Source organism: Geotrypetes seraphini, chromosome 10, assembly GCF_902459505.1.
Source record: "Geotrypetes seraphini chromosome 10, aGeoSer1.1, whole genome shotgun sequence".
In the NCBI taxonomy this organism is placed as follows: Eukaryota; Metazoa; Chordata; class Amphibia; order Gymnophiona; family Dermophiidae; genus Geotrypetes; species Geotrypetes seraphini.
The window spans coordinates 27,585,844-27,604,752 of NC_047093.1; the positions used below are offsets into that span (position 1 = coordinate 27,585,844).

Sequence of the window (18,909 nt, forward strand, 5' to 3'; positions counted from 1 at the left end):
TTTTCCTGTTTTGCAAAAAAATCTTATCTAAGGTCCCACCGAGATTTGAACTCAGATCGCTGGATTCAGAGTCCAGAGTGCTAACCATTACACCATGGAACCATTTAGCAGGTCATTGTACTGAATTATTTACAAGCCTGGTAAGGGTAGTTTTATTGGTACTTGTTCTAGGATTCACTGAAAAAGGCCATCAAATAAATAATAATTTTAAAAGAATCATCCGTGCTAAAACTTATACCAGGCTATATTCCAAACTCCAGAAGGAGATACATCCACACACCTTCTCCTCTCTCTCACCCATTTTCCATTCCATGTTTAATGCCAGGGGAAGGATGTCACTTGTCCTCTCAGTGTTCTAAAAGACCAACTAATTGCTTACTAAACATTCTCCTATAAGCACAAAATTAGAATATTTACCCCCCTGAATATTTACACCCCCCCTCCTTTTTACTAAACTGTGATAGTGTTTTTTAGTGCAGGGAGCCACGCTGAATGCTGCGTGCTGCTCCCAATACACATAGGAACTCTGAGCGTCAGGAGCAGCATTCAGTTTGCTGTCTTTCTTTAATTTTACATTTAGCCATGGCTTCTGACTTGCCAAGACTCTTGAAGTTCTTCACTAGAGAATGACCCGGGGACAAATTTTTCCCCGTCCCCGCGGGAACTCATTTCCCATCCCATCCCCGTGTGTTCTTTTCCTGTCCCTGCCCTATTCCAGCAAGCTCCGTCCTCATCTGCACAAACACTTTAAAATCATAAGTAGCAACATTTTAGAGCTCAGATTGTGATGTCATAATGCCTCATTCCACCAATGCCTAAGCTCCGTCCTCATCTGCACAAGCCTCAAACACTTTAAAATCATAAGTGTTCGAGGATTCTGCGGTTAAAGCAGATCTTACAGGAATGGGATAAGGACAGGGAAGTGACAGTGACAAAACTAGTAGGGATGGGGCAGGGAAATTTAGTTCCGACGGGGACAAATTTGTTCCCGTGTCATTCTCTACTCTGCACCATAGACCATGGAGAAATGTCATAAACGCTTGACCCAAGTTGCCTTTATTATGGTTCTGAATACTAACAAAACCTGAAAAATGGGAGCTGAAAAAGACTAGAAATAAAAAATCTTCCAAGCCCCGAGAAGGAAACTGAGATCAGGGGGAGAGACTGCCTGCAGTGCCTGTAACACCGAGGAAAAACCACTTCACTTGAACAATATTTATAGATTTTTATAGAGAGCCCTCAGTCACACAGCCCTCCTCCGGACCCGGAGGTAACGGCTGCCACTGGCTTACACCCAGAGAGGTGTCAACTGTGAAACATCCCCGGGCTCTCTGTGAATTTAGTGCTAAATAACACAAAAGTGCTAAAGAGTGCAAACAAAATCAAAATACACTCACTACAGGTAGTCTCTACCCCTGATCCAGGGGGGCTAACAAGAAAGTTCAAGTGTCCAATTTCGACCAAATAATGCCAAAAGAAGGTACTTAGCTTCTCTGAAAAAGCAGCCAGCAGGTCACCAAACGTGGTTCTGTCATATGGTTCTGTCATAAATTGGCGGAGTCACTTTTCTAGAGCACCCCAGGTTCTCCCCCAATCTTTGGCTTTTGATGTGTAAATATTCTAATACGGCAATGGCTGGACAGGAGGAGAGGGCAGGGCCTTGTTGCCTCAGTTCACTTTGGTTGGAGCATTACTGTGCTTCAGGCCAATCCTTGCCACTAGGCGGACTTGATGTCCACTTAGTGTGGCCAAATTCAGGGATTGGGGGGGGTGGAGTGACAGCAGGCCTTTGAATGTGGCATGATATGATTCATTTTGCTGGATTTATGAATTATAAAAAGTATTGCTTGAACCCAGCTCTGAAAGAATCTGGACCCCTCTGCCTTTATTTCATTGAAAACCTGAAATAAAAGAAGTGCCCAGTCGGTGGCTAACAAAAAAGGCTGGGTTGGTACAGCAGAATTAACTAGCTCAATTCTCCAAGAACAGAATTTGTATATTGACAGCAATCAAAGAGCATGGAGTATGACAAAAGAAATACCAGCCCTCTTAAACTTGTCCGGACTCGGTGTCTGGTCAGCCAAGAAACAGGTGACCAGCCAAACCAGCTCAAATCCATGCTTCCATCTCCACTATCCCTGAATTGTGATTGGGCTAGTACCCACTACATGACCCCAGTTCCTATAGACCATAATAATGATAAAAATGGACTTCCACAGAGTCTCTCTCTTTCTTTCTCTCTGAACTCTTACCTCTTGCTGGACTCTGGACCTTCGCTGGAGTCCTTATCTATACTAGAGAGTTGCGCGGGGGGGCAGAAATCCCACCCATCCCTGCCAGGATCCTCTCCATCCCCACCTGTCCCCACCAGGATCCTCTCCGTCCCCACCCATCCCCGTCAGGATCCTCTCCGTCCCCACCCATCCCCGCAAGGAATTATCTCCATCCTCGCCCGTCCCCATAAAAAGCAGCAATTACTTCTGACAGGATCATCAATTCCAGTTTCTTTTGTGTTTGCGCTGCTGTTTTCCTTGTGGAATCTCTTTGGTGGAACCCTTTTTTTGTTTTCTGTTAAGGTAATTAACTTATAAACCCCCTCTTTTACTAAGGCTGACGTGTCCATTATATTATATGGATGAACCCTGCTTCCAAAGCCTTCCATCCCCGTGGGAGTCCTGTTGGCTAGAGGGGGGTCCCCATGGGAGTCCCGTAGGCCAGAGGGGGGTCACTGTGGGAGTCCCGTGGGTTAGGGGGGGATTCCTGCGTTTCCCGTTCTCGTGCAGACCTCTAATCTGTACCCAAGATAAGATCCTCTCCATATTCAACTCTCAGCATTCTGCAAATAGAAAACTTATATTCCATTGATGATCATTACCTCAAGCCACCCTCCACAGATACAGGACCTCCTTCACCACTCCAATCAGAAGCAGCCTTAATCAGAGTGAGTTCCTACTAATCCAGCATAATCAATCGTTCAGATTCTTTAACAATATTTAATCTTGTGACACATTTCCCTTGTGAAAGAACCCTAAATTGAGAACTAAAATTACCGCATTACCTGTATAGTATTGTAAATAAACTTGTTCTGTAGAATAAAAATTTAGTCCTTAATGTTCTAAGTATATATTTTTTAAACAGGAAAATGGTTAAAAAGAAGCTAAAAAGGGGCTGTGACAAAGGTCAGAAGTGTTATATGATTCAATCTTCAATGGGGATAAGGGTGGAGGTAGGGTTACCATATAAAAAAAAAAAAAAAGAAAATCCCAGACATATGACCCTGCCCTAGCCCTGCCCCAGCCTCACCCTGTTCCACCTCCAACCCTGTCCCCAGAAAGCCTCCTCTCTTTGCAATGAGCTTCAGCTGGGTTTTGGAAAGTCCTCAAACATTTTAAAATCATAAGTGTTCGAGGCTTGTGCGGTTAAGGCAGAGCTTTTCTCCCTGGAAAAGCGGAGACTTAGAGGAGACATGATAAAAACCTTCAAGATCATGAAGGGCATAGAAAGAGTGGACAGGGACAGATTTTTCAAATTACGGGGAACCACAAGCACAAGGGGGCACTCGGAGAAATTGAAAGGGGAAAGGTTTAGAACAAACGCCAGGAAGTTCTTTTTCACTCAGAGGGTGGTGGATACATGGAACGCGCTACCGGAGGATGTGATAAGCAGAAGCACACTACAGGGCTTCAAAGAGGGTCTTGACAGGTACCTGGAAGACAAAGGGATTGAGGGGTACAGATAGGAGTAGAGGTAGGTAATAGGGATAGGATTAGAGGCAGTTACAAAATTAGTCAGGGACACTGTTCAGGCAATTAGGCCTGATGGGCTACCGCGGGAGCGGACCACTGGGCAGGATGGACCTCTGGTCTGACTCAGCGGAGGCGACTTCTTATGTTCTTAGCTTACAGGAATTACATTACATTAGTGTCTTCTATCCCGCCATTACCTTTCAGTTCTAGGCGGTTTATAACAAGAGTTGGCCTGGGCATTTTCAGGGAGAATACATGGTTAATAGATGTAGTATGCGTTGGGATCTGTGGAGGGTCGATCAGGTTTAGTTAGATCATTTGACGAATTTCTTGAATAGAAAGGTTTTAAGTTCTTTCCCAAATGTTTTGTAATTGGGCGTCATAGTCAGCAGATTGGAGAGGTGGTGGTCTAGTTTCGCTGCTCTGGTGGCTAATAGTCCATCGTATATTTTTTTGCTTTGTATATGAGACAAGAACAGTGGCAAAACTCTTGGGGATGGGACGGGGACAAATTTGCCCCAGTATCATTCTCTACTCCAAAATAAGTCTGTGCTGTCATAGGTTTTGCTTCTCCCCACTCACTCTAGCTGATGGTGCAACTTTTTTTTTTTTTATTAAACTGTGTAAAGTTGGAAAGGAAAAGCTTGAGAATGCATGTGAAATAAGAACATAAGAATTGCCGCTGCTGGGTCAGACCAGTGGTCCATCGTGTCCAGCAGTCCGCTCACGGGGCGGCCCTCTGGTCAAAGACCAGAATCCTAACTGAGACTAGCCTTACCTGCGTACGTTCTGGTTCAGCAGGAACTTGTCTAACTTTGTCTTGAATCCCTGGAGGATGTATTCCCCTATAACAGACTCTGGAAGAACGTTCCAGTTTTCTACCACTCTCTGGGTGAAGAAGAACTTCCTTACGTTTGTACGGAATCTATCCCCTTTCAACTTTAAAGAGTGCCCTCTCATTCGCCCTGCCTTGGAGAGGGTGAACAACCTGTCCTTATCTACTAAGTCTATTCCCTTCAGTACCTTGAATGTTTCGGTCATGTCCCCTCTCAATCTCCTCTGTTCAAGGGAGAACAGGCCCAGTTTTTCCAATCTCTCACTGTACGGCAACTCCTCCAGCCTCTTAATCATTTTAGTCACTCTTCTCTGGACCCTTTCGAGTAGCACCGTGTCCTTCTTCATGTACGGAGAACAGTGCTGGACGCAGTACTCCAGGTGAGGGCGTACCATTGCCTGGTACAGCGGCTTGATAACCTTCTCCGATCTGTTTGTGATCCCCTTGTTTATCATTCCTAGCATTCTGTTCGCCCTTTTCGCCACCGCCGCGCATTGCGCTGACAGCTTCATCGACTTGTCGATCAGAACTCCCAAGTCTCTTTCCTGGGAGGTCTCTGCAAGTACCGCCCCGGACATCCTGTATTCGTGCATGAGATTTTTGTTTCCGACATGCATCACTTTACCAGTATGTTTGCTGAGGATCCATTACTAGAATTTCTATCTGAGCCAGGTGAGCCTTGAGTCCTGCCCGGCTGGTCCAGTGTGGGGTTTTGCCCGATTGCCTCTAAGGACCTGCAGTTCTACCTTTGCAACAGAAATTGTAAGTAGAAGCCCATAAATGCAATGGGAGAGAATCAAGAACCGGATCCACAAAGTCATGGACGGTCTGGGTCTGGTGGCAATATTCTCCCTTGCCCTCTTTCTCCTGCTCGTTCTGTTTCTGTTACGTGTAGGGCACTTTCTTCAAATCATCTTATAAAGATGATTACAATGCCTAGGCACTGCTTATAGAATCCCACCTAGGCATGCTTAGGCATCCTAGAGGTGGTGGTGGTTAAGCGCCATCGACTGATGTTCAAGACCTAGCGACTTGATGAATTGCGGATCTAAAAAGAAATCCTCCAGCGTCATCCCCATCGTAGAGGTTGGCGCCGATATGTTAGGTCAGGTTTTACTTGGCCTAATTTTTTGGGTCCTAACTTGGACGCCTAGTGATACCACGCCTATTCGCCACCCCTAACCACACATAGGCATCGCTAGGCATCCTAAGAGTTTGGTGCTGATCTCTTCATTGCTTATTTTTGTTTTTCTTTTGATTGGCTGAAAACTGGTTCAGTCAATTACCATGCCAATTAAAAAAAAAAAAAAAAAAAAAAGTTAAGCGTGGATTCCAAAGTTAGACGTTGCTAGGTGTCCTCAATTATAGTGTCTAATGTAGGCATCCTATACAGAATTTGGCCCTTAATGCCTCCTCTCAAGGAGATGGTTAAGTACCCTCCGCTAACCACAGTAGGCAATCCACACCCATTCTCTACCAGCGCAGTAACTGCGCTGGTAGAGAATGGGTGTGGATTGCCTACTGTGGTTAGCGGAGGGTACTTAACCATCTCCTTGAGAGGAGGCATTAAGGGCCAAATTATGTGTTAACTGTTACTGCGCTGGTAGAGAATGGGTGTGGATTGCCTACTGTGGTTAGCGGAGGGTACTTAACCATCTCCTTGAGAGGAGGCATTAAGGGCCACATTATGTGTTAACTGTTTAATGCATTCTAGTAAATGGGCCTCTTACTAGAATAAAAGAAGTTTCACTTGGGCCAGGGTTGTTCTCTTCCATTCATGTCTTTTCCCACCACCACCAACAGTCCGAATATGTGGCCCCAGCCCCTCCCTGTTCTGCCTAAGTCATGCCCCATTCTGCCCCCAAACCTCGAGCTTGGAGCTGTGTTTGGAGGGCCTCTGAGCACGCGTGGGTGCGACACAATGATGTCGCATGCACATGACTTCACTGTGTTGCGTTCATGCATGTGCAGATGCCCTCCAGACGTGGCCCCGAGCTCAAAGCTTTTCAAAGCCTGGGTTTAGAAAAGAGTCGTGTCCGGGTAAATCTGGATGTCCGATAACCCTAAACCAGGGATCTCAAAGTCCCTCCTTGAGGGCCGCAATCCAGTCGGGTTTTCAGGATTTCCCCAATGAATATGCATTGAAAGCAGTGCATGCACATAGATCTCATGCATAGTCATTGGGGAAATCCTGAAAACCCGACTGGATTGCGGCCCACGAGGAGGGACTTTGAAACCCCTGCCCTAAACAGTCCAGCTGTAAACCTTTTTGATAGTGAATGTAAAGGAGCCCTGATGCTCAAAACTCTGGTGCTAAAGCAACTGTGCCCACCCCATACTGCAGGAACAGTTGCAGAAAAATAACCCTCCAATGTTCAAAGCTAATGGCATTCAAATTACTGTATAGGCGTGATGTGAAACTGAAGGTAAGGGGGAGGAACATTCCTGGCGCACACGCACAAGAGTTTTGCAGTAAGCTCAGTTCTTGTGTACGTGCACCAGGCAAACCCTGAAGCACACATTGGCAACATTCTTCTGCACCTTTTAAATAGCTTTTCCAAAAAAAATTTCACTTGAAAGGCTTATAGTTCTGTGCAGAAAACAGGTGCCAATGTGTGTTTTCTCTTTTGGTTTTGCTCAGACTTGCACACATTTCTTTCTTAGTAGCAGTGTTTACAGGTTTACATGGACTTCCGCTTCCAAAAGAAACCAAAACTGGCAGATTTTAAACGGAACATCAAAAGAAATCCTGTCTTCAAACCAGGGCTGTGGAGTCGGAGTCGAGGAGTCCGAGACGTTTTGGATACCTGGAGTTGGAGTCGGAGTCGAAGGATTTATCTACTGATTCCACAGCCCTGCCAGGGCTGTAGAGTCGGAGACATTTTGGGTACCCGGAATCGTGGGTACCAGAAGCTGAGGAGTTAGAGTTGAAGGATTTACCTACCGACACCACAGCCCTGCTTCAAACTCCCCAATGCCAGCTCCAACCTAACTATGTTTCCATCAGTAAGAGTAGGGTTTGTTTGTGCGCTGTTCTCTTAAGTATTGGGAGGCCATTAACACCCATTTGACTACATTTAAATACCATATGTGGCTATCTTTAATGCGCACGTTATCTGCGCTAAAACCCTCTGAATATTCTGCGCAGATTAATGCTGGCACTAGTTCTCTGCTAAATGGCTCTAATATAAGCTTTAGTTTGAGCATCAGCCCCTTGGTCAAGAGTTTTCTCTTCCATGTATGTTCTTTCCCATCACCTACCGTATTATCTCGTGTACAATGCGCACTTATTTTTCCATCCAAAGAAATGTCAAACTCTGAGTGCGTATGATACATAGGTATACACACCGTGATAACTGGGCTCGGTCAGAAGGTGTTGAATTACCTATGGTATTACTTTAATGTTTGAATTTATAGAATATAATGTCTAGAACTCATATCTAATACAGGTAGTTCAATGTGTTCCGAATTTAAATTCCCTATCCAGTAATCGTAGCACTTGTCAAAGATTTAACATAAGAATTGCCGCTGTTGGGTCAGACCCGTGGTCCATCATGCCCAACGGTCCACTCACGCGTCAACCCTCTGGTCAAAGACCAGTGCCCTATCTGAGACTAGCCCTACCTGTGTACGTTCTGGATCAGCAGGAACTTGTCTAACTTTGTCTTGAATCCCTGGAGGGTGTTTTCTCCTATGACAGACTCCAGAAGAGCGTTCCAGTTTTCTACCACTCTGGGTGAAGAAGAATTTCTTTACGTTTGTACTGAATCTATCCCCTTTTAACTTTAGAGAGTGCCCTCTCGTTCTCCCTACCTTGGAGAAGGTGAACAACCTGTCCTTATCTACTAAGTCTATTCCCTTCAGTACCTTGAATGTTTCAATCATGTCCCCTCTCAATCTCCTCTTTTCGAGGGAGAAGAGGCCCAGTTTCTCGAATCTTTCGCTATATGGCAACTCTTATGCTGTGCCGCATTTACATTAAATGGACATCAACAATTATGCCTGCACATTATACATAGATATACAGTTTTTTGTATTACGTTATTTTTAAAAAGTCGGGGTGCATATTATACATGAGATAATACAGTACTTAAAGAATGCTGCAGAAATTAAGGTACAACAGTCCAGTTCTGCAGCTTTTAGAATAGTTAGTGAAAGAATAGGGTCTGGTATTAGCTTTTAAGTAAAATAGACTAGTGAATAGTTATGTTAGTTGACAAAGGATAGCCATCAGTACCACAGAATTCATCTGAATTTTGCACCTTTGTACAACAAGGTATTGTTTGGTTCAGGTGTGAATAAAGCACCATTTTTCTCAGGCAAGACTTGAAGATGTTCATTTTAATTTTTTGGTGTAGAACTCAAGAGGATTGTCTAATCATTTTTTTCTAACTAATGCTAGATTTTCTAGTATGCTGTCCAAAACGGTTATAGGAAGGGTAGGCAACCACGGTCCTGGAGGGCCACAATCCAGTCAGGTTTTTAAGATTTCCACAATAAATTTATGCACAACATTGATTTGCGTGTATTGTTTCCATTGTAGGCAAATAAATTTCTTCAATATTCATTGTGGAAATCTTGAAAACCTGACTGGGCTGTGGCCAGGGTTACCAGACGTCCGGGAGTCCGGATGGCTTTTCAAAACCCGGCCCTTTGGGTTTTGAAAAGATTCCTCGAAATCATGTTGGGCAGGAGGGCATCCGTGCTTGCGCAGGTGCCGCACGATGATATCACTTGCACATGATGTCATCACGTCACATGCGCGGATGCCCTCCTGCCTGAGGAGAGCAGGCAGAGGGGGGCGGGGCTAGGGCTGAATTGGGAGTGGAACTGGGCAGGTGTGGGGGCGGGGCTAGGGGGGTCCAGATTTTAATAAAGTAAAGTCTGGTAACCCTAGTTGTGGCCCTCCAGGATTAAACTAAAAAAACTCTGTGGAGTGACGATGTTCCTAAATGGACTTTATTTGAAAGTTCCAAAGGTACACTGAAATCATCCACATAAAATAATTCCATCCACATAAAATAATTCCATCCACATAATAATAAATCATCCACATAAGAGCCTTAAATGCAAGCAGTGTCTCACTTCCGGCTCACCACACAATTGTTTCCCACGTATTCACCTTTATAGGACCTCCAGGGACCCCTGAAGAAGACTTTTTGTCGAAATGTTGGGTCCTGTATCCCTAGTGGACTAGGTCCTTTAAGGCTTTTATGTGATTTATTTTTATGTGGATGAAATTATTTTATGTGGATGATTTCAGTGTACCTTTGGAACTTTGACACTTTCAAATAAAGTCCATTTAGGAACATTGTCACTCCACAGAGTTTTCTTTTGGTTTTCTCTGGATTTTCTTCTTTGTGGATATTTTTGGTTCAATTCCTTTTGTTTTTTGCCCTCCAGGATTATGCATGTCCACCACTGGGTTATAGATTTGGAGCAAGAAACACGTTATGTCCGATTCCTATCAAACCTGCTACTGTATAGAAATTTTTCAGAATTGTCAGCACACTTGAAATATTCCTGTCTTTGAAGAGATAAATAAATGTCTATAATGAAAGGTGCTATACAAGTACAAGAAACCCACACGTTACACTTAACAACCCTTCTGATATTCCTGGCTATCAGTACTAGAGCATATCTTGCAGAGAAGCAACAATATTTTATTTATTTATTAGCACATATATACTGTTTCTCCAGTCGGAACTCCCAATGTGGTGTCCCAATTGAGAATATGTGGCATTAAGGCTGCCCGGTTTCACTCCTGGTGCCATGTCATAGGCATGAGTCCATTTCTGGTTTTCCCTCCATGATAGCTGATATGAGGAAAGACTAAAGAGGTTAAGGCTCTTCAGCTTAGAAAAGAGATGACTGAGGGGAGATACGATTGAAGTCTACAAAATCCTGAGTGGTGTAGAACGGGTACAAGTGGATCCATTTTTTACTGCATCGATGAAGTTAATACTTTTAAAACCAATAGGAGGAAATATTTTTTCACTCAGAATAGTTAAGCTCTGGAATGCGTTGTCAGAGGATGTGGTAAGAGTGGTTAATGTAGCTAGTTTTAAAAAAAGGTTTGGACAAGTTCCTGGAGGAAAAGTCCACAAACTGCTGTTGAAACAGACATAGGAAAAGTCACTGCTTGCCCTGGATTGGTGGCATGGAATGCAGCTACAATTTGGAATTTTGCTAGGTACTTGTGACTTGGATTGGCCTCTGTGAAGATGGGATTCTGGGCTAGATGGACCATTGGTCTGCTCCAGTAAGGCTCTTCTTATATTCTAATTACATTTGAATATGCTGAGGCACAGCAGGATTATGCTAAAGAGACCTTCAGTCCCTGACATGACATATTTGAACTGGGCTGATAATATCAGGGTACAGTCGTATGTAACAACCACAAATTAAGAACATAAGACCAGCAGTTCGCACCCGCTGTGGCCCATCAGGTCCATGACCTGTCAAGTGGTCCCTGACTCACCCTATAACCTATCACTACCTCTATCTGTACTCTTCAATCCCCGTATCCTTCAGGAATTTATCCAAACCTTCTTTGAATCCCTGCAGTGTGTTCTGCCCAATTACAACCTCCGGGAGCATGTTCCATGTGTCCACCACTCTCTGGGTGAAGAAGAACTTCCTGGCATTGGTTCTAAACCTGTCCTCTCTCAGTTTCTTCGAGTGCCCCCTAGTGCTTGTTGTTAAAAAAAAAAAAAAGTACCGTATAATGGATTGAGCAGAGAAGCCTCATCCACACTCTCATCAGAAATAAAACAAACGAGACAGAAACCAAAAATGTATACAAAAAATGGAGAAAATGGACCTCATACAGGAAGCAGTTTTGAAAAAGGAAAGGAGCTGTATGAAATAGCGTCTAAGAGGTGGAATCTGAAGATAAGTTTGCCCTGTTCACATCACGTTTAATTAGACCTTTCTATATGAACTAAAAGTCACCTTTTACTCCGAGCTGTAGCCATTGTTATATTTTAGCAGATTTAACCTTTCGTTCCTCTACACACAAATATGAGAACAGAAAATGAACTTTGAAGCTGATATGAAAGAATGAAATGAAAAATTGATGATATATATGTATGGAGTTTTTTTCAGACCAGTGATGATACAAATAGCTTAGGGTAATCCTGGCTGTCCATGTATGAGGTCTGTTGTCTCCATTTTTTTGTATACATTTTTGGTTTCTGTCTCGTTTGTTTTATTTCTGATGAGAGAGTGTGAATGAGGCTTCTCTGCTAAATCCATTATACAGTACGTTTTTTTAAAAATGTATATTTGAACTGGGGTCATAGTGTGTTAGAGCTGGCAGTGGCAGTGTTATTTATGATGGACTACTAGAGAATAACACGGGGACAAATTTTTCCCCCGTCCCTGCGGGAACTTATTTTGCCATCCCATCCCCGCAAGTTCTTTTCCCGTCCCTGTGCCATTCTTGCAAACTCTGTCCTCATCTGCACAAGCCTCAAACATTTTAAAATCATAAGTGTTCGAGGCTTGCGCGGTTAAGGCAGAGCTTACAGGAATGGGACAGGGACAGCGACAAAGCTCACGGGGACGAGACGGGGAAATTAAGTTCCTGCGGGGATGGGGGGAAAACTTGTCCCCGTGTCCTTCTCTATGATGGACCTCTTGGTTGAAGTGTCACAAAGGGCTACTTGACTTGAAAATGTGCAGTGACATTTCTCGTGGCATAGATTGAAAGATTTTCCTCCAAAGCTCATAACGCTTTGCTGGCCATTAAATTCTGTACTTTTACTGTTCAGGGGAGTAGTTGGGTATTCCAGCTAGTTTAAGTTACACGTAAGGTTTGGAATAATTAGGATGGAGAGGGCTTCAATGGCTGGGAGGGTGTAGATGGGCTGGAGTAGGTTTTGACGGAGATTTCGGCAGTTGGAACCCAAGCACAGTACTGGGTAGAGCTTTGGATTCTTGCCCAGAAATAATAGAAGAAGAAAAAATTAAAAAAAATTTAAATTGAATCAGATTGGGCAGACTGGATGGACCATTCGGGTCTTTATCTGCCGTCATCTACTATGTTACTATGTTATAAACCATCGAAGAAGACTGGCTTCACCCTTCTTGCTGTTAGACCTCAGCAAATTTAGCATAATAATGACCTTTTCATGACGATGAAGTGAATTTAGTGAGGTTTGACCTTTTGGTTCTTGAACCAACAGCCTTACAAAACATGTTTTGCTCACATGACTTCTCCCACCCATCATGTTTGTGCTTTGTGACTTTTCTGTCACTTTTACTAATGCATGCTATCCTCATGAGTGAGACACTGGAAAGCACTATTTTGTGGGTTGTTTTCACCCATAATGCAAAGTGGATGAGGTATTTTTTAAAAATGGGTCTGCAGGAGTTCAGCACAGCAAGGAAAAGAATATGGACGATGTGACTGTTCACAAAGTATAAAGGAAAATATCCGTAAGTTGAGGAATTTAGAGCCAAAGACGAGAAACTGCAGTCATTCCACAGTGACTGTGAGAGCGTGGGTATTGTATTGAAAGGAAGGTGAAAGGTTAAGGAAAGGATATCTGGCCATTGCGTCTTTGGAGAAAAATAGCTTAGTGCATGTGGCCTTAAGTGATAGGTACTAGAGAATGACGTGGGGACAAATTTGTCCCCCGTCCCCGCAGGAATTCAATTTCCCCATCCCGTCCCCATGAGTTTAGTCTTTGGTCGCTGTCCCTGCCCCATTTCTATAAGCTCTGCCTTAACCGCGCAAGCCTTGCACACTTATGATTTTTTTTTTTTTAATTTGTTTATAAAATTTTACAATATTTCCAAGCATATACATCTTGTACAGTAAAGTGAGATCAAACAGCATATAAACTAAAATTCCATAATTAATATTACTACAAGGAAATACTAATCTAGCTGATCTCACACTAGTCCTCAAAATTATTGGATCCATCATTAAGAGTAGAACATATATAATTCAAATTAATTAAATAAAATAAGAAAAATCCCTATCTGACTAAAGTGCAGGGAACTAACTTTCCATAGACGTTATTATGTTGTTATTCCTTTTTCTAGATGTTTCATTGAGAGAAAACTAATCAGTTGAGATGGCTCTGTAAATATATACTTCAATGATAAATATCTAACTACACATTTACATGGATATTTCAAAAAGAAAAAAACCCCTATTTGAGTCACTCCAGGTTTTAGAATCAAAAATTCTTTCCTTCTTTTCTGAGTCTCTCTAGAGACATCAGGAAAAATCTGAATATGCTGCCCCAGGAAGTCTTTGGATCTATTTTTAAAGAAAAGTTTTAATATTCACACTTATGATTTTAAAGCATTCGAGGCTTGTGCAGATGAGGATGGAGCTTGCAGGAATGGGACAGGAAAAGAGCTCGCCGGGACGGGAAAATGAGTTCCCGTGGGGACGGGGAAAAATTTGTCCCCGTGTCATTCTCTAACAGGTACTAAAAGAAGCGTTCCCTCAATACTTGCTAGGCTTCAAAGACCTGCCCTGCCAGGGTTTCAGGATATCCACAAGAAATAGGAGATAAATTTGCATGGATTAAAGGCTTTGGTATTTCTAAATCTCTCTCCTGCATATTCCTCATGGCGATCCTGAAAACAAGTGGTTCTGCGACCCGGCTTAAGGGGACTGAACACTGCTTATTGTCTCTAGTTTAGGCCGGCTTTTCTTTCTCCGTCTGTCAATCTTTTTCAACTAATCAAGACATTTTGTGCTCATTTGTTTTCTCTTTGCCTGATGGGGAAGAGAAGAGGATGATTTTTTTTCGAGTTTCCTTAAAACAAGAGCTGGTGTTGCTGTGAAGACTTGGGAAGAAGAGCTGCACAAGTGTCTTGTCACCTTCATCCAGTTTGTGTTGTCACTGGATTCCCACCAGCTGGGTTATAGGGGGCACCTGGACCATCAGCTCCTCATACCGTTGGATGAACATCCTTAGACGGGACAGGTACGAGTCTTCGTTGTAAGGGAGATTTTTCTTCGTCAAATATTGTGAAACAAGAGGCTTTATCTGAAAATCAAGAAAATATGTGTAAGGCTGATGTTTAAAAAAGCTGAATGTAATGTAATGTAATGTAATTTATTTCTTATATACCGCTACATCCGTTAGGTTCTAAGCGGTTTACAGAAAATATACATTAAGATTAGAAATAAGAAAGGTACTTGAAAAATTCCCTTACTGTCCCGAAGGCTCACAATCTAACTAAAGTACCTGGAGGGTAATAGAGAAATGAAAAGTAGAGTTAGAGGAAAAATAAACATTTTAACAAGACAGCATTGATCTAAATACTTTGGAAGGTAGAAGAGAGGAGAGAAAGGAATAGAAGCAGAAGGGGGAGCCGATGAACAGTAGAATTCTGGAGAAATTTAAATGATAGAAATAGAATAAAACAAAGACAAAAGGCAAAACAATAGATAAGATTAAAGATAAATCATAAGCTGGAAAGAAAAATAAAATAAAACTTTGTCTTCAATCCACGGTTTCAGTGTCAGTGATGAAGTGGAGCAAGTAAGTTTAGGAGGAGCGATTGACGTTTCCAGAAAGGGCTTCTTCAGGGAAGAGACTTGGCAGACAGTCCCAGGATGCCTATGTCTCCTCCCCTGCGATGTTCTCCCATCCATGCATTCCCTCCCTGACACACTGCCCGTGCCCCAGCCGCTCCAAGGAGGCTGCCCCAGATGAGGCCCACGGTGAATGCAGGATTCTCTCCTCTGCGGGAAAGCCGCCCGGAGCCGACAGTCGATCTCATTAATTAGGCACCCAAGGTATGCGTCTAATTTTGTCCCCTATTTTCAACCAATTTTAGGAATTCCCCTATATATAGGAGCTTAAAATTTATGGGTCTCATTTTCAAAAAAGATAGACATCCAAAAACGGCATAAACCAGCACTTGGACATCTTACTAGCCAAAATGTCCAAGTGGGCATTCTCAAAACAGACTTTTTAGACGCCTTTCTGGTCACTTTCTCTCCAGTGTGTCTAAATCTTAAGTGGGTGTGTTAGAGGCGGGTTCTGGGTGGGTTTAGGACTTGGATGCTCTACAGCAGTGGTCTCAAACTCAAACTCTTTGCAGGGCCACATTTTGGATTTGTAGGTACTTGGAGGGCCTCAAAAAAAATAGTTAATGTCTTATTAAAGAAATGACTATTTTGCATGAGGTAAAACTCTCTTTATAGTTTATAAATCTTTCCTTTTAGCTAAGTCTTAATAATAATATTGCTATTTATAGCTAAAAAAACATATGATCAAGAAACTGTTTTATTTTACTTTTGTGGTTATGAAAAACATACCGAAGGCCTCAAAATAGGACCTGGCGGGCCGCAAGTTTGAGACCACTGCTATAGGCTAAGGCTCTTTACACCTGCATTGTGAGGTCATAGAACTTTATGGCATATAAAAGGCCAAATGGCCCATCCATTATCTCCTCCTCTCCCTATTGGCTAAGGCTCTTTACACCTGCATTGTGATATCATAGAACTTTATGATTATAGAAACATGATGGCAGATAAAGGCCAAATGGCTCATTCAGAGCATCCACTATCTCCTCCTCTCCCTATTGGCTAAGGCTCTTAACATTTGCATCTCCTCTTCCTATAGGGCAGTGGTCTCAAACTCAAACCCTTTGCAGGGCCACATTTTGGATTTGTAGGTACTTGGAGGGCCTCAGAAAAAAATAGTTAATGTCTTATTAAAGAAATGACTATTTTGCATGAGGTAAAACTCTCTTTATAGTTTATAAATCTTTCCTTTTGGCTAAGTCTTAATAATAATATTGCTATTTATAGCTAAAGAAACATATGATCAAGAAACTGTTTTATTTTACTTTTGTGATTATGATAAACATACCGAGGGCCTCAAAATAGTACCTGGTGGGCCGCAAGTTTGAGACCACTGCTCTACAGGGATAATCAAACTTTTAACAAAAATGTCTGCATTTTCCTTTTCAGCATGGTGGTCCAGTATTTGTTTAACTCGCAAATATGAAGAGGTGGTCGCCATCGGATGGAGTAATGTTCATTATGCACAGAGAATTTGGGCTCTTTTGGATAACTTTTGTAATTTACTACTGTATAATTTTCAATTTTTATTTTGAGCTCCCAATTTGCCTTTGTTATACTTTTGTCTTAGGGGTTGTTATTGGGTGATTCTATAATGTTTGTATTGTTTAAAATCAATAAAATACATATTTGGGGGGAAAAAAACCAACATCTGGGGCACCATTTATACCAGTGGTTCTTAACCTGAGTTCGACCGAACCCCAGGGGTTCGGTGAGTCAGTCTCGCGGGTTCGGCGGAGGTCAAAACACACCTCCGACTCATATAGCGCTTCGGTCACGTTCAATCATCTATCAGTTATTCAGTGATTTTGATCAAGACTGATCGTGTACTCGGTTTCTTGATCTATCAATCAACAGCAGAAGTCACACTGATTTGCAGTAAATTTCATTATTATGTTATTATTATTCGAAATATAGGAGAACTTTTTTGTTTTCAAAATTGATATTATTTTTTCCCTCACTGTATACCTTACTGTTTTGAATTTGTAAAAATCATATTTTATTTTTCCAATAAAGAAGGGTTCGGTGAACACACATATGAAACTGGTGGGGTTCAGTACCTCCAACAAGGTTAAGAACCACTGATTTATACATTTGGGGCAAGATCTGTTTTAAAAATGTGCCCAAACTGACCAGATGACTACTGGAGAGATTAAAGCATGACTCCCTCCCCTTACTCCTCCAGTGGTCACCAATTCCCTCCCACCACCCAAATATATATATATTTTAAACCCTGTACTTTCCAGTTTGTCTTACAGATTCATATGGCTCATATACATCTCCACAGCAGAACAGAGGGGCACTCTAAGGGTTAATGCAGTGAATGTTACATTAAAAGTCCAAGGTCAGATGTCACTATGACTTGCTTATATTGTATGGTGAATTCTCCAAAACCTACTACGCAAGTTGGATGCATACCTTCTTGCTAATCATATTGAGGGATACGGGAAATCCGGGTCTCCATAAAGGAGTACCTAAATGGGCCTCCGCGTGTGCGGATCGCCGGACTAGATGGACCTAGGTCTGATCCGGAGAAGGCATTTCTTATGTTCTTACTGTACCTACATAAAGATGACATCTGCAGGCATAAGGACTATTGTGGTGTACAGGTGATTACAGTAAGTTGTGAGTGGGTTTTGGAGGGTTCACCATATAGTGACATGTCCCTGGGACTTTTAAATGTGACATTCGCTGCGGCTGCTTGGATGTCCGAAAAAGCTTGCTTTTGTGCATTTTTCATGTGGACATCTTTATATTTAAGAATGACCAAAGAAGATAGCTGTAGTAAGAGCCAAAACGTCAAGATAAGCCATTTAAAAAAAAAAATTAAAAAAATAAAGAGACTTCTTGCAGTTTTGAAAATGAACATTTTCTCTACTGGATTTCTGGACGTCTCTCAAAACGTCCAAACACTTAGGGCTTCTTTTACAAAGCTGCGTTAGGGCATTAACACGCGGAATAGAGTGCGCTACAATGCCCCGCGTGCTAGACGCTAACGCCAGCATTAGTTCTAGCCGCGTAGCGCGCGCTAATCTGCATGCGGGAAAAACGATAGCGCACCTTAATAAAAGGAGCCCTTAGATGTCCTATTGAAAATGACCCTCCACGCTCTTATATTTAGGCCTGTATTCAGTTGCCTAGATTTAAAAGCCTAATTTAGGCGTTTGCTGTTTAAAATAAATGTTAAGGTCCTAATTCTCCCCTCCTCCTCCATCAATCTGCTACTGTTGCTACCTATATTGTAGGTTCCTAATTTTAAGAGTTTAGAAATTATAAGTATACATTTAGGAAAGCAGTCCTAGTAAATTTCTAAAGAGACCAGTTTAGGAGCCTAAAGCCTTTGAAATTTGACTCTATTATATATCAACCAGCAAAAAAACACATTTGTTGGAAGACACTCAGCCTGTTTTTAAGATGCACAGAAACACCAAGAAAAGATCTTTGCCAGGCTAGAACTCTTCAGCTTGGAGAAGAGACGGCTCAGGGGTGATATGATCGAGGTCTATAAAATACCGAGTGGAGTGGAAAGGGTACATTTAATTGTATTGTACATCGCCTAGAACAGTGATTCTTAACCTGGGTTCGACCGAACCCCAAGGGTTCGGTGAGTCAGTCTTGCGGGTTCGGCGGAGGTCAAAACACACCTCCGACTCATATAGCGCTTTGGTCACGTTCAATCATCTATCAGTTATTCAGTGATTTTGATCAAGACTGATCGTGTACTCGGTTTCTTGATCTATCAATCTGTAACTAACGCCTTATAT

General features: G+C 42.4%; 1 protein-coding gene and 1 non-coding gene across 2 annotated transcripts in view; both read right to left on the reverse strand.

Moving 5' to 3' along the window:
- Positions 1–30: 30 nt before the first annotated feature.
- On the reverse strand, positions 31–102 carry TRNAQ-CUG. The gene has a single exon. It is a non-coding gene; the product is annotated as a tRNA-Gln (tRNA).
- Positions 103–13,932: 13,830 nt separating this feature from the next.
- FADS6 (fatty acid desaturase 6) overlaps positions 13,933–18,909 on the reverse strand; it is a 36,785-nt gene continuing 31,808 nt past the window's right edge. The window contains exon 6 of the mRNA XM_033960985.1: positions 13,933–14,597. Coding sequence (XP_033816876.1) covers positions 14,448–14,597 — 150 coding nt within the window. The 3' untranslated portion in view covers positions 13,933–14,447. The remainder of the gene's footprint in view (positions 14,598–18,909) is intronic.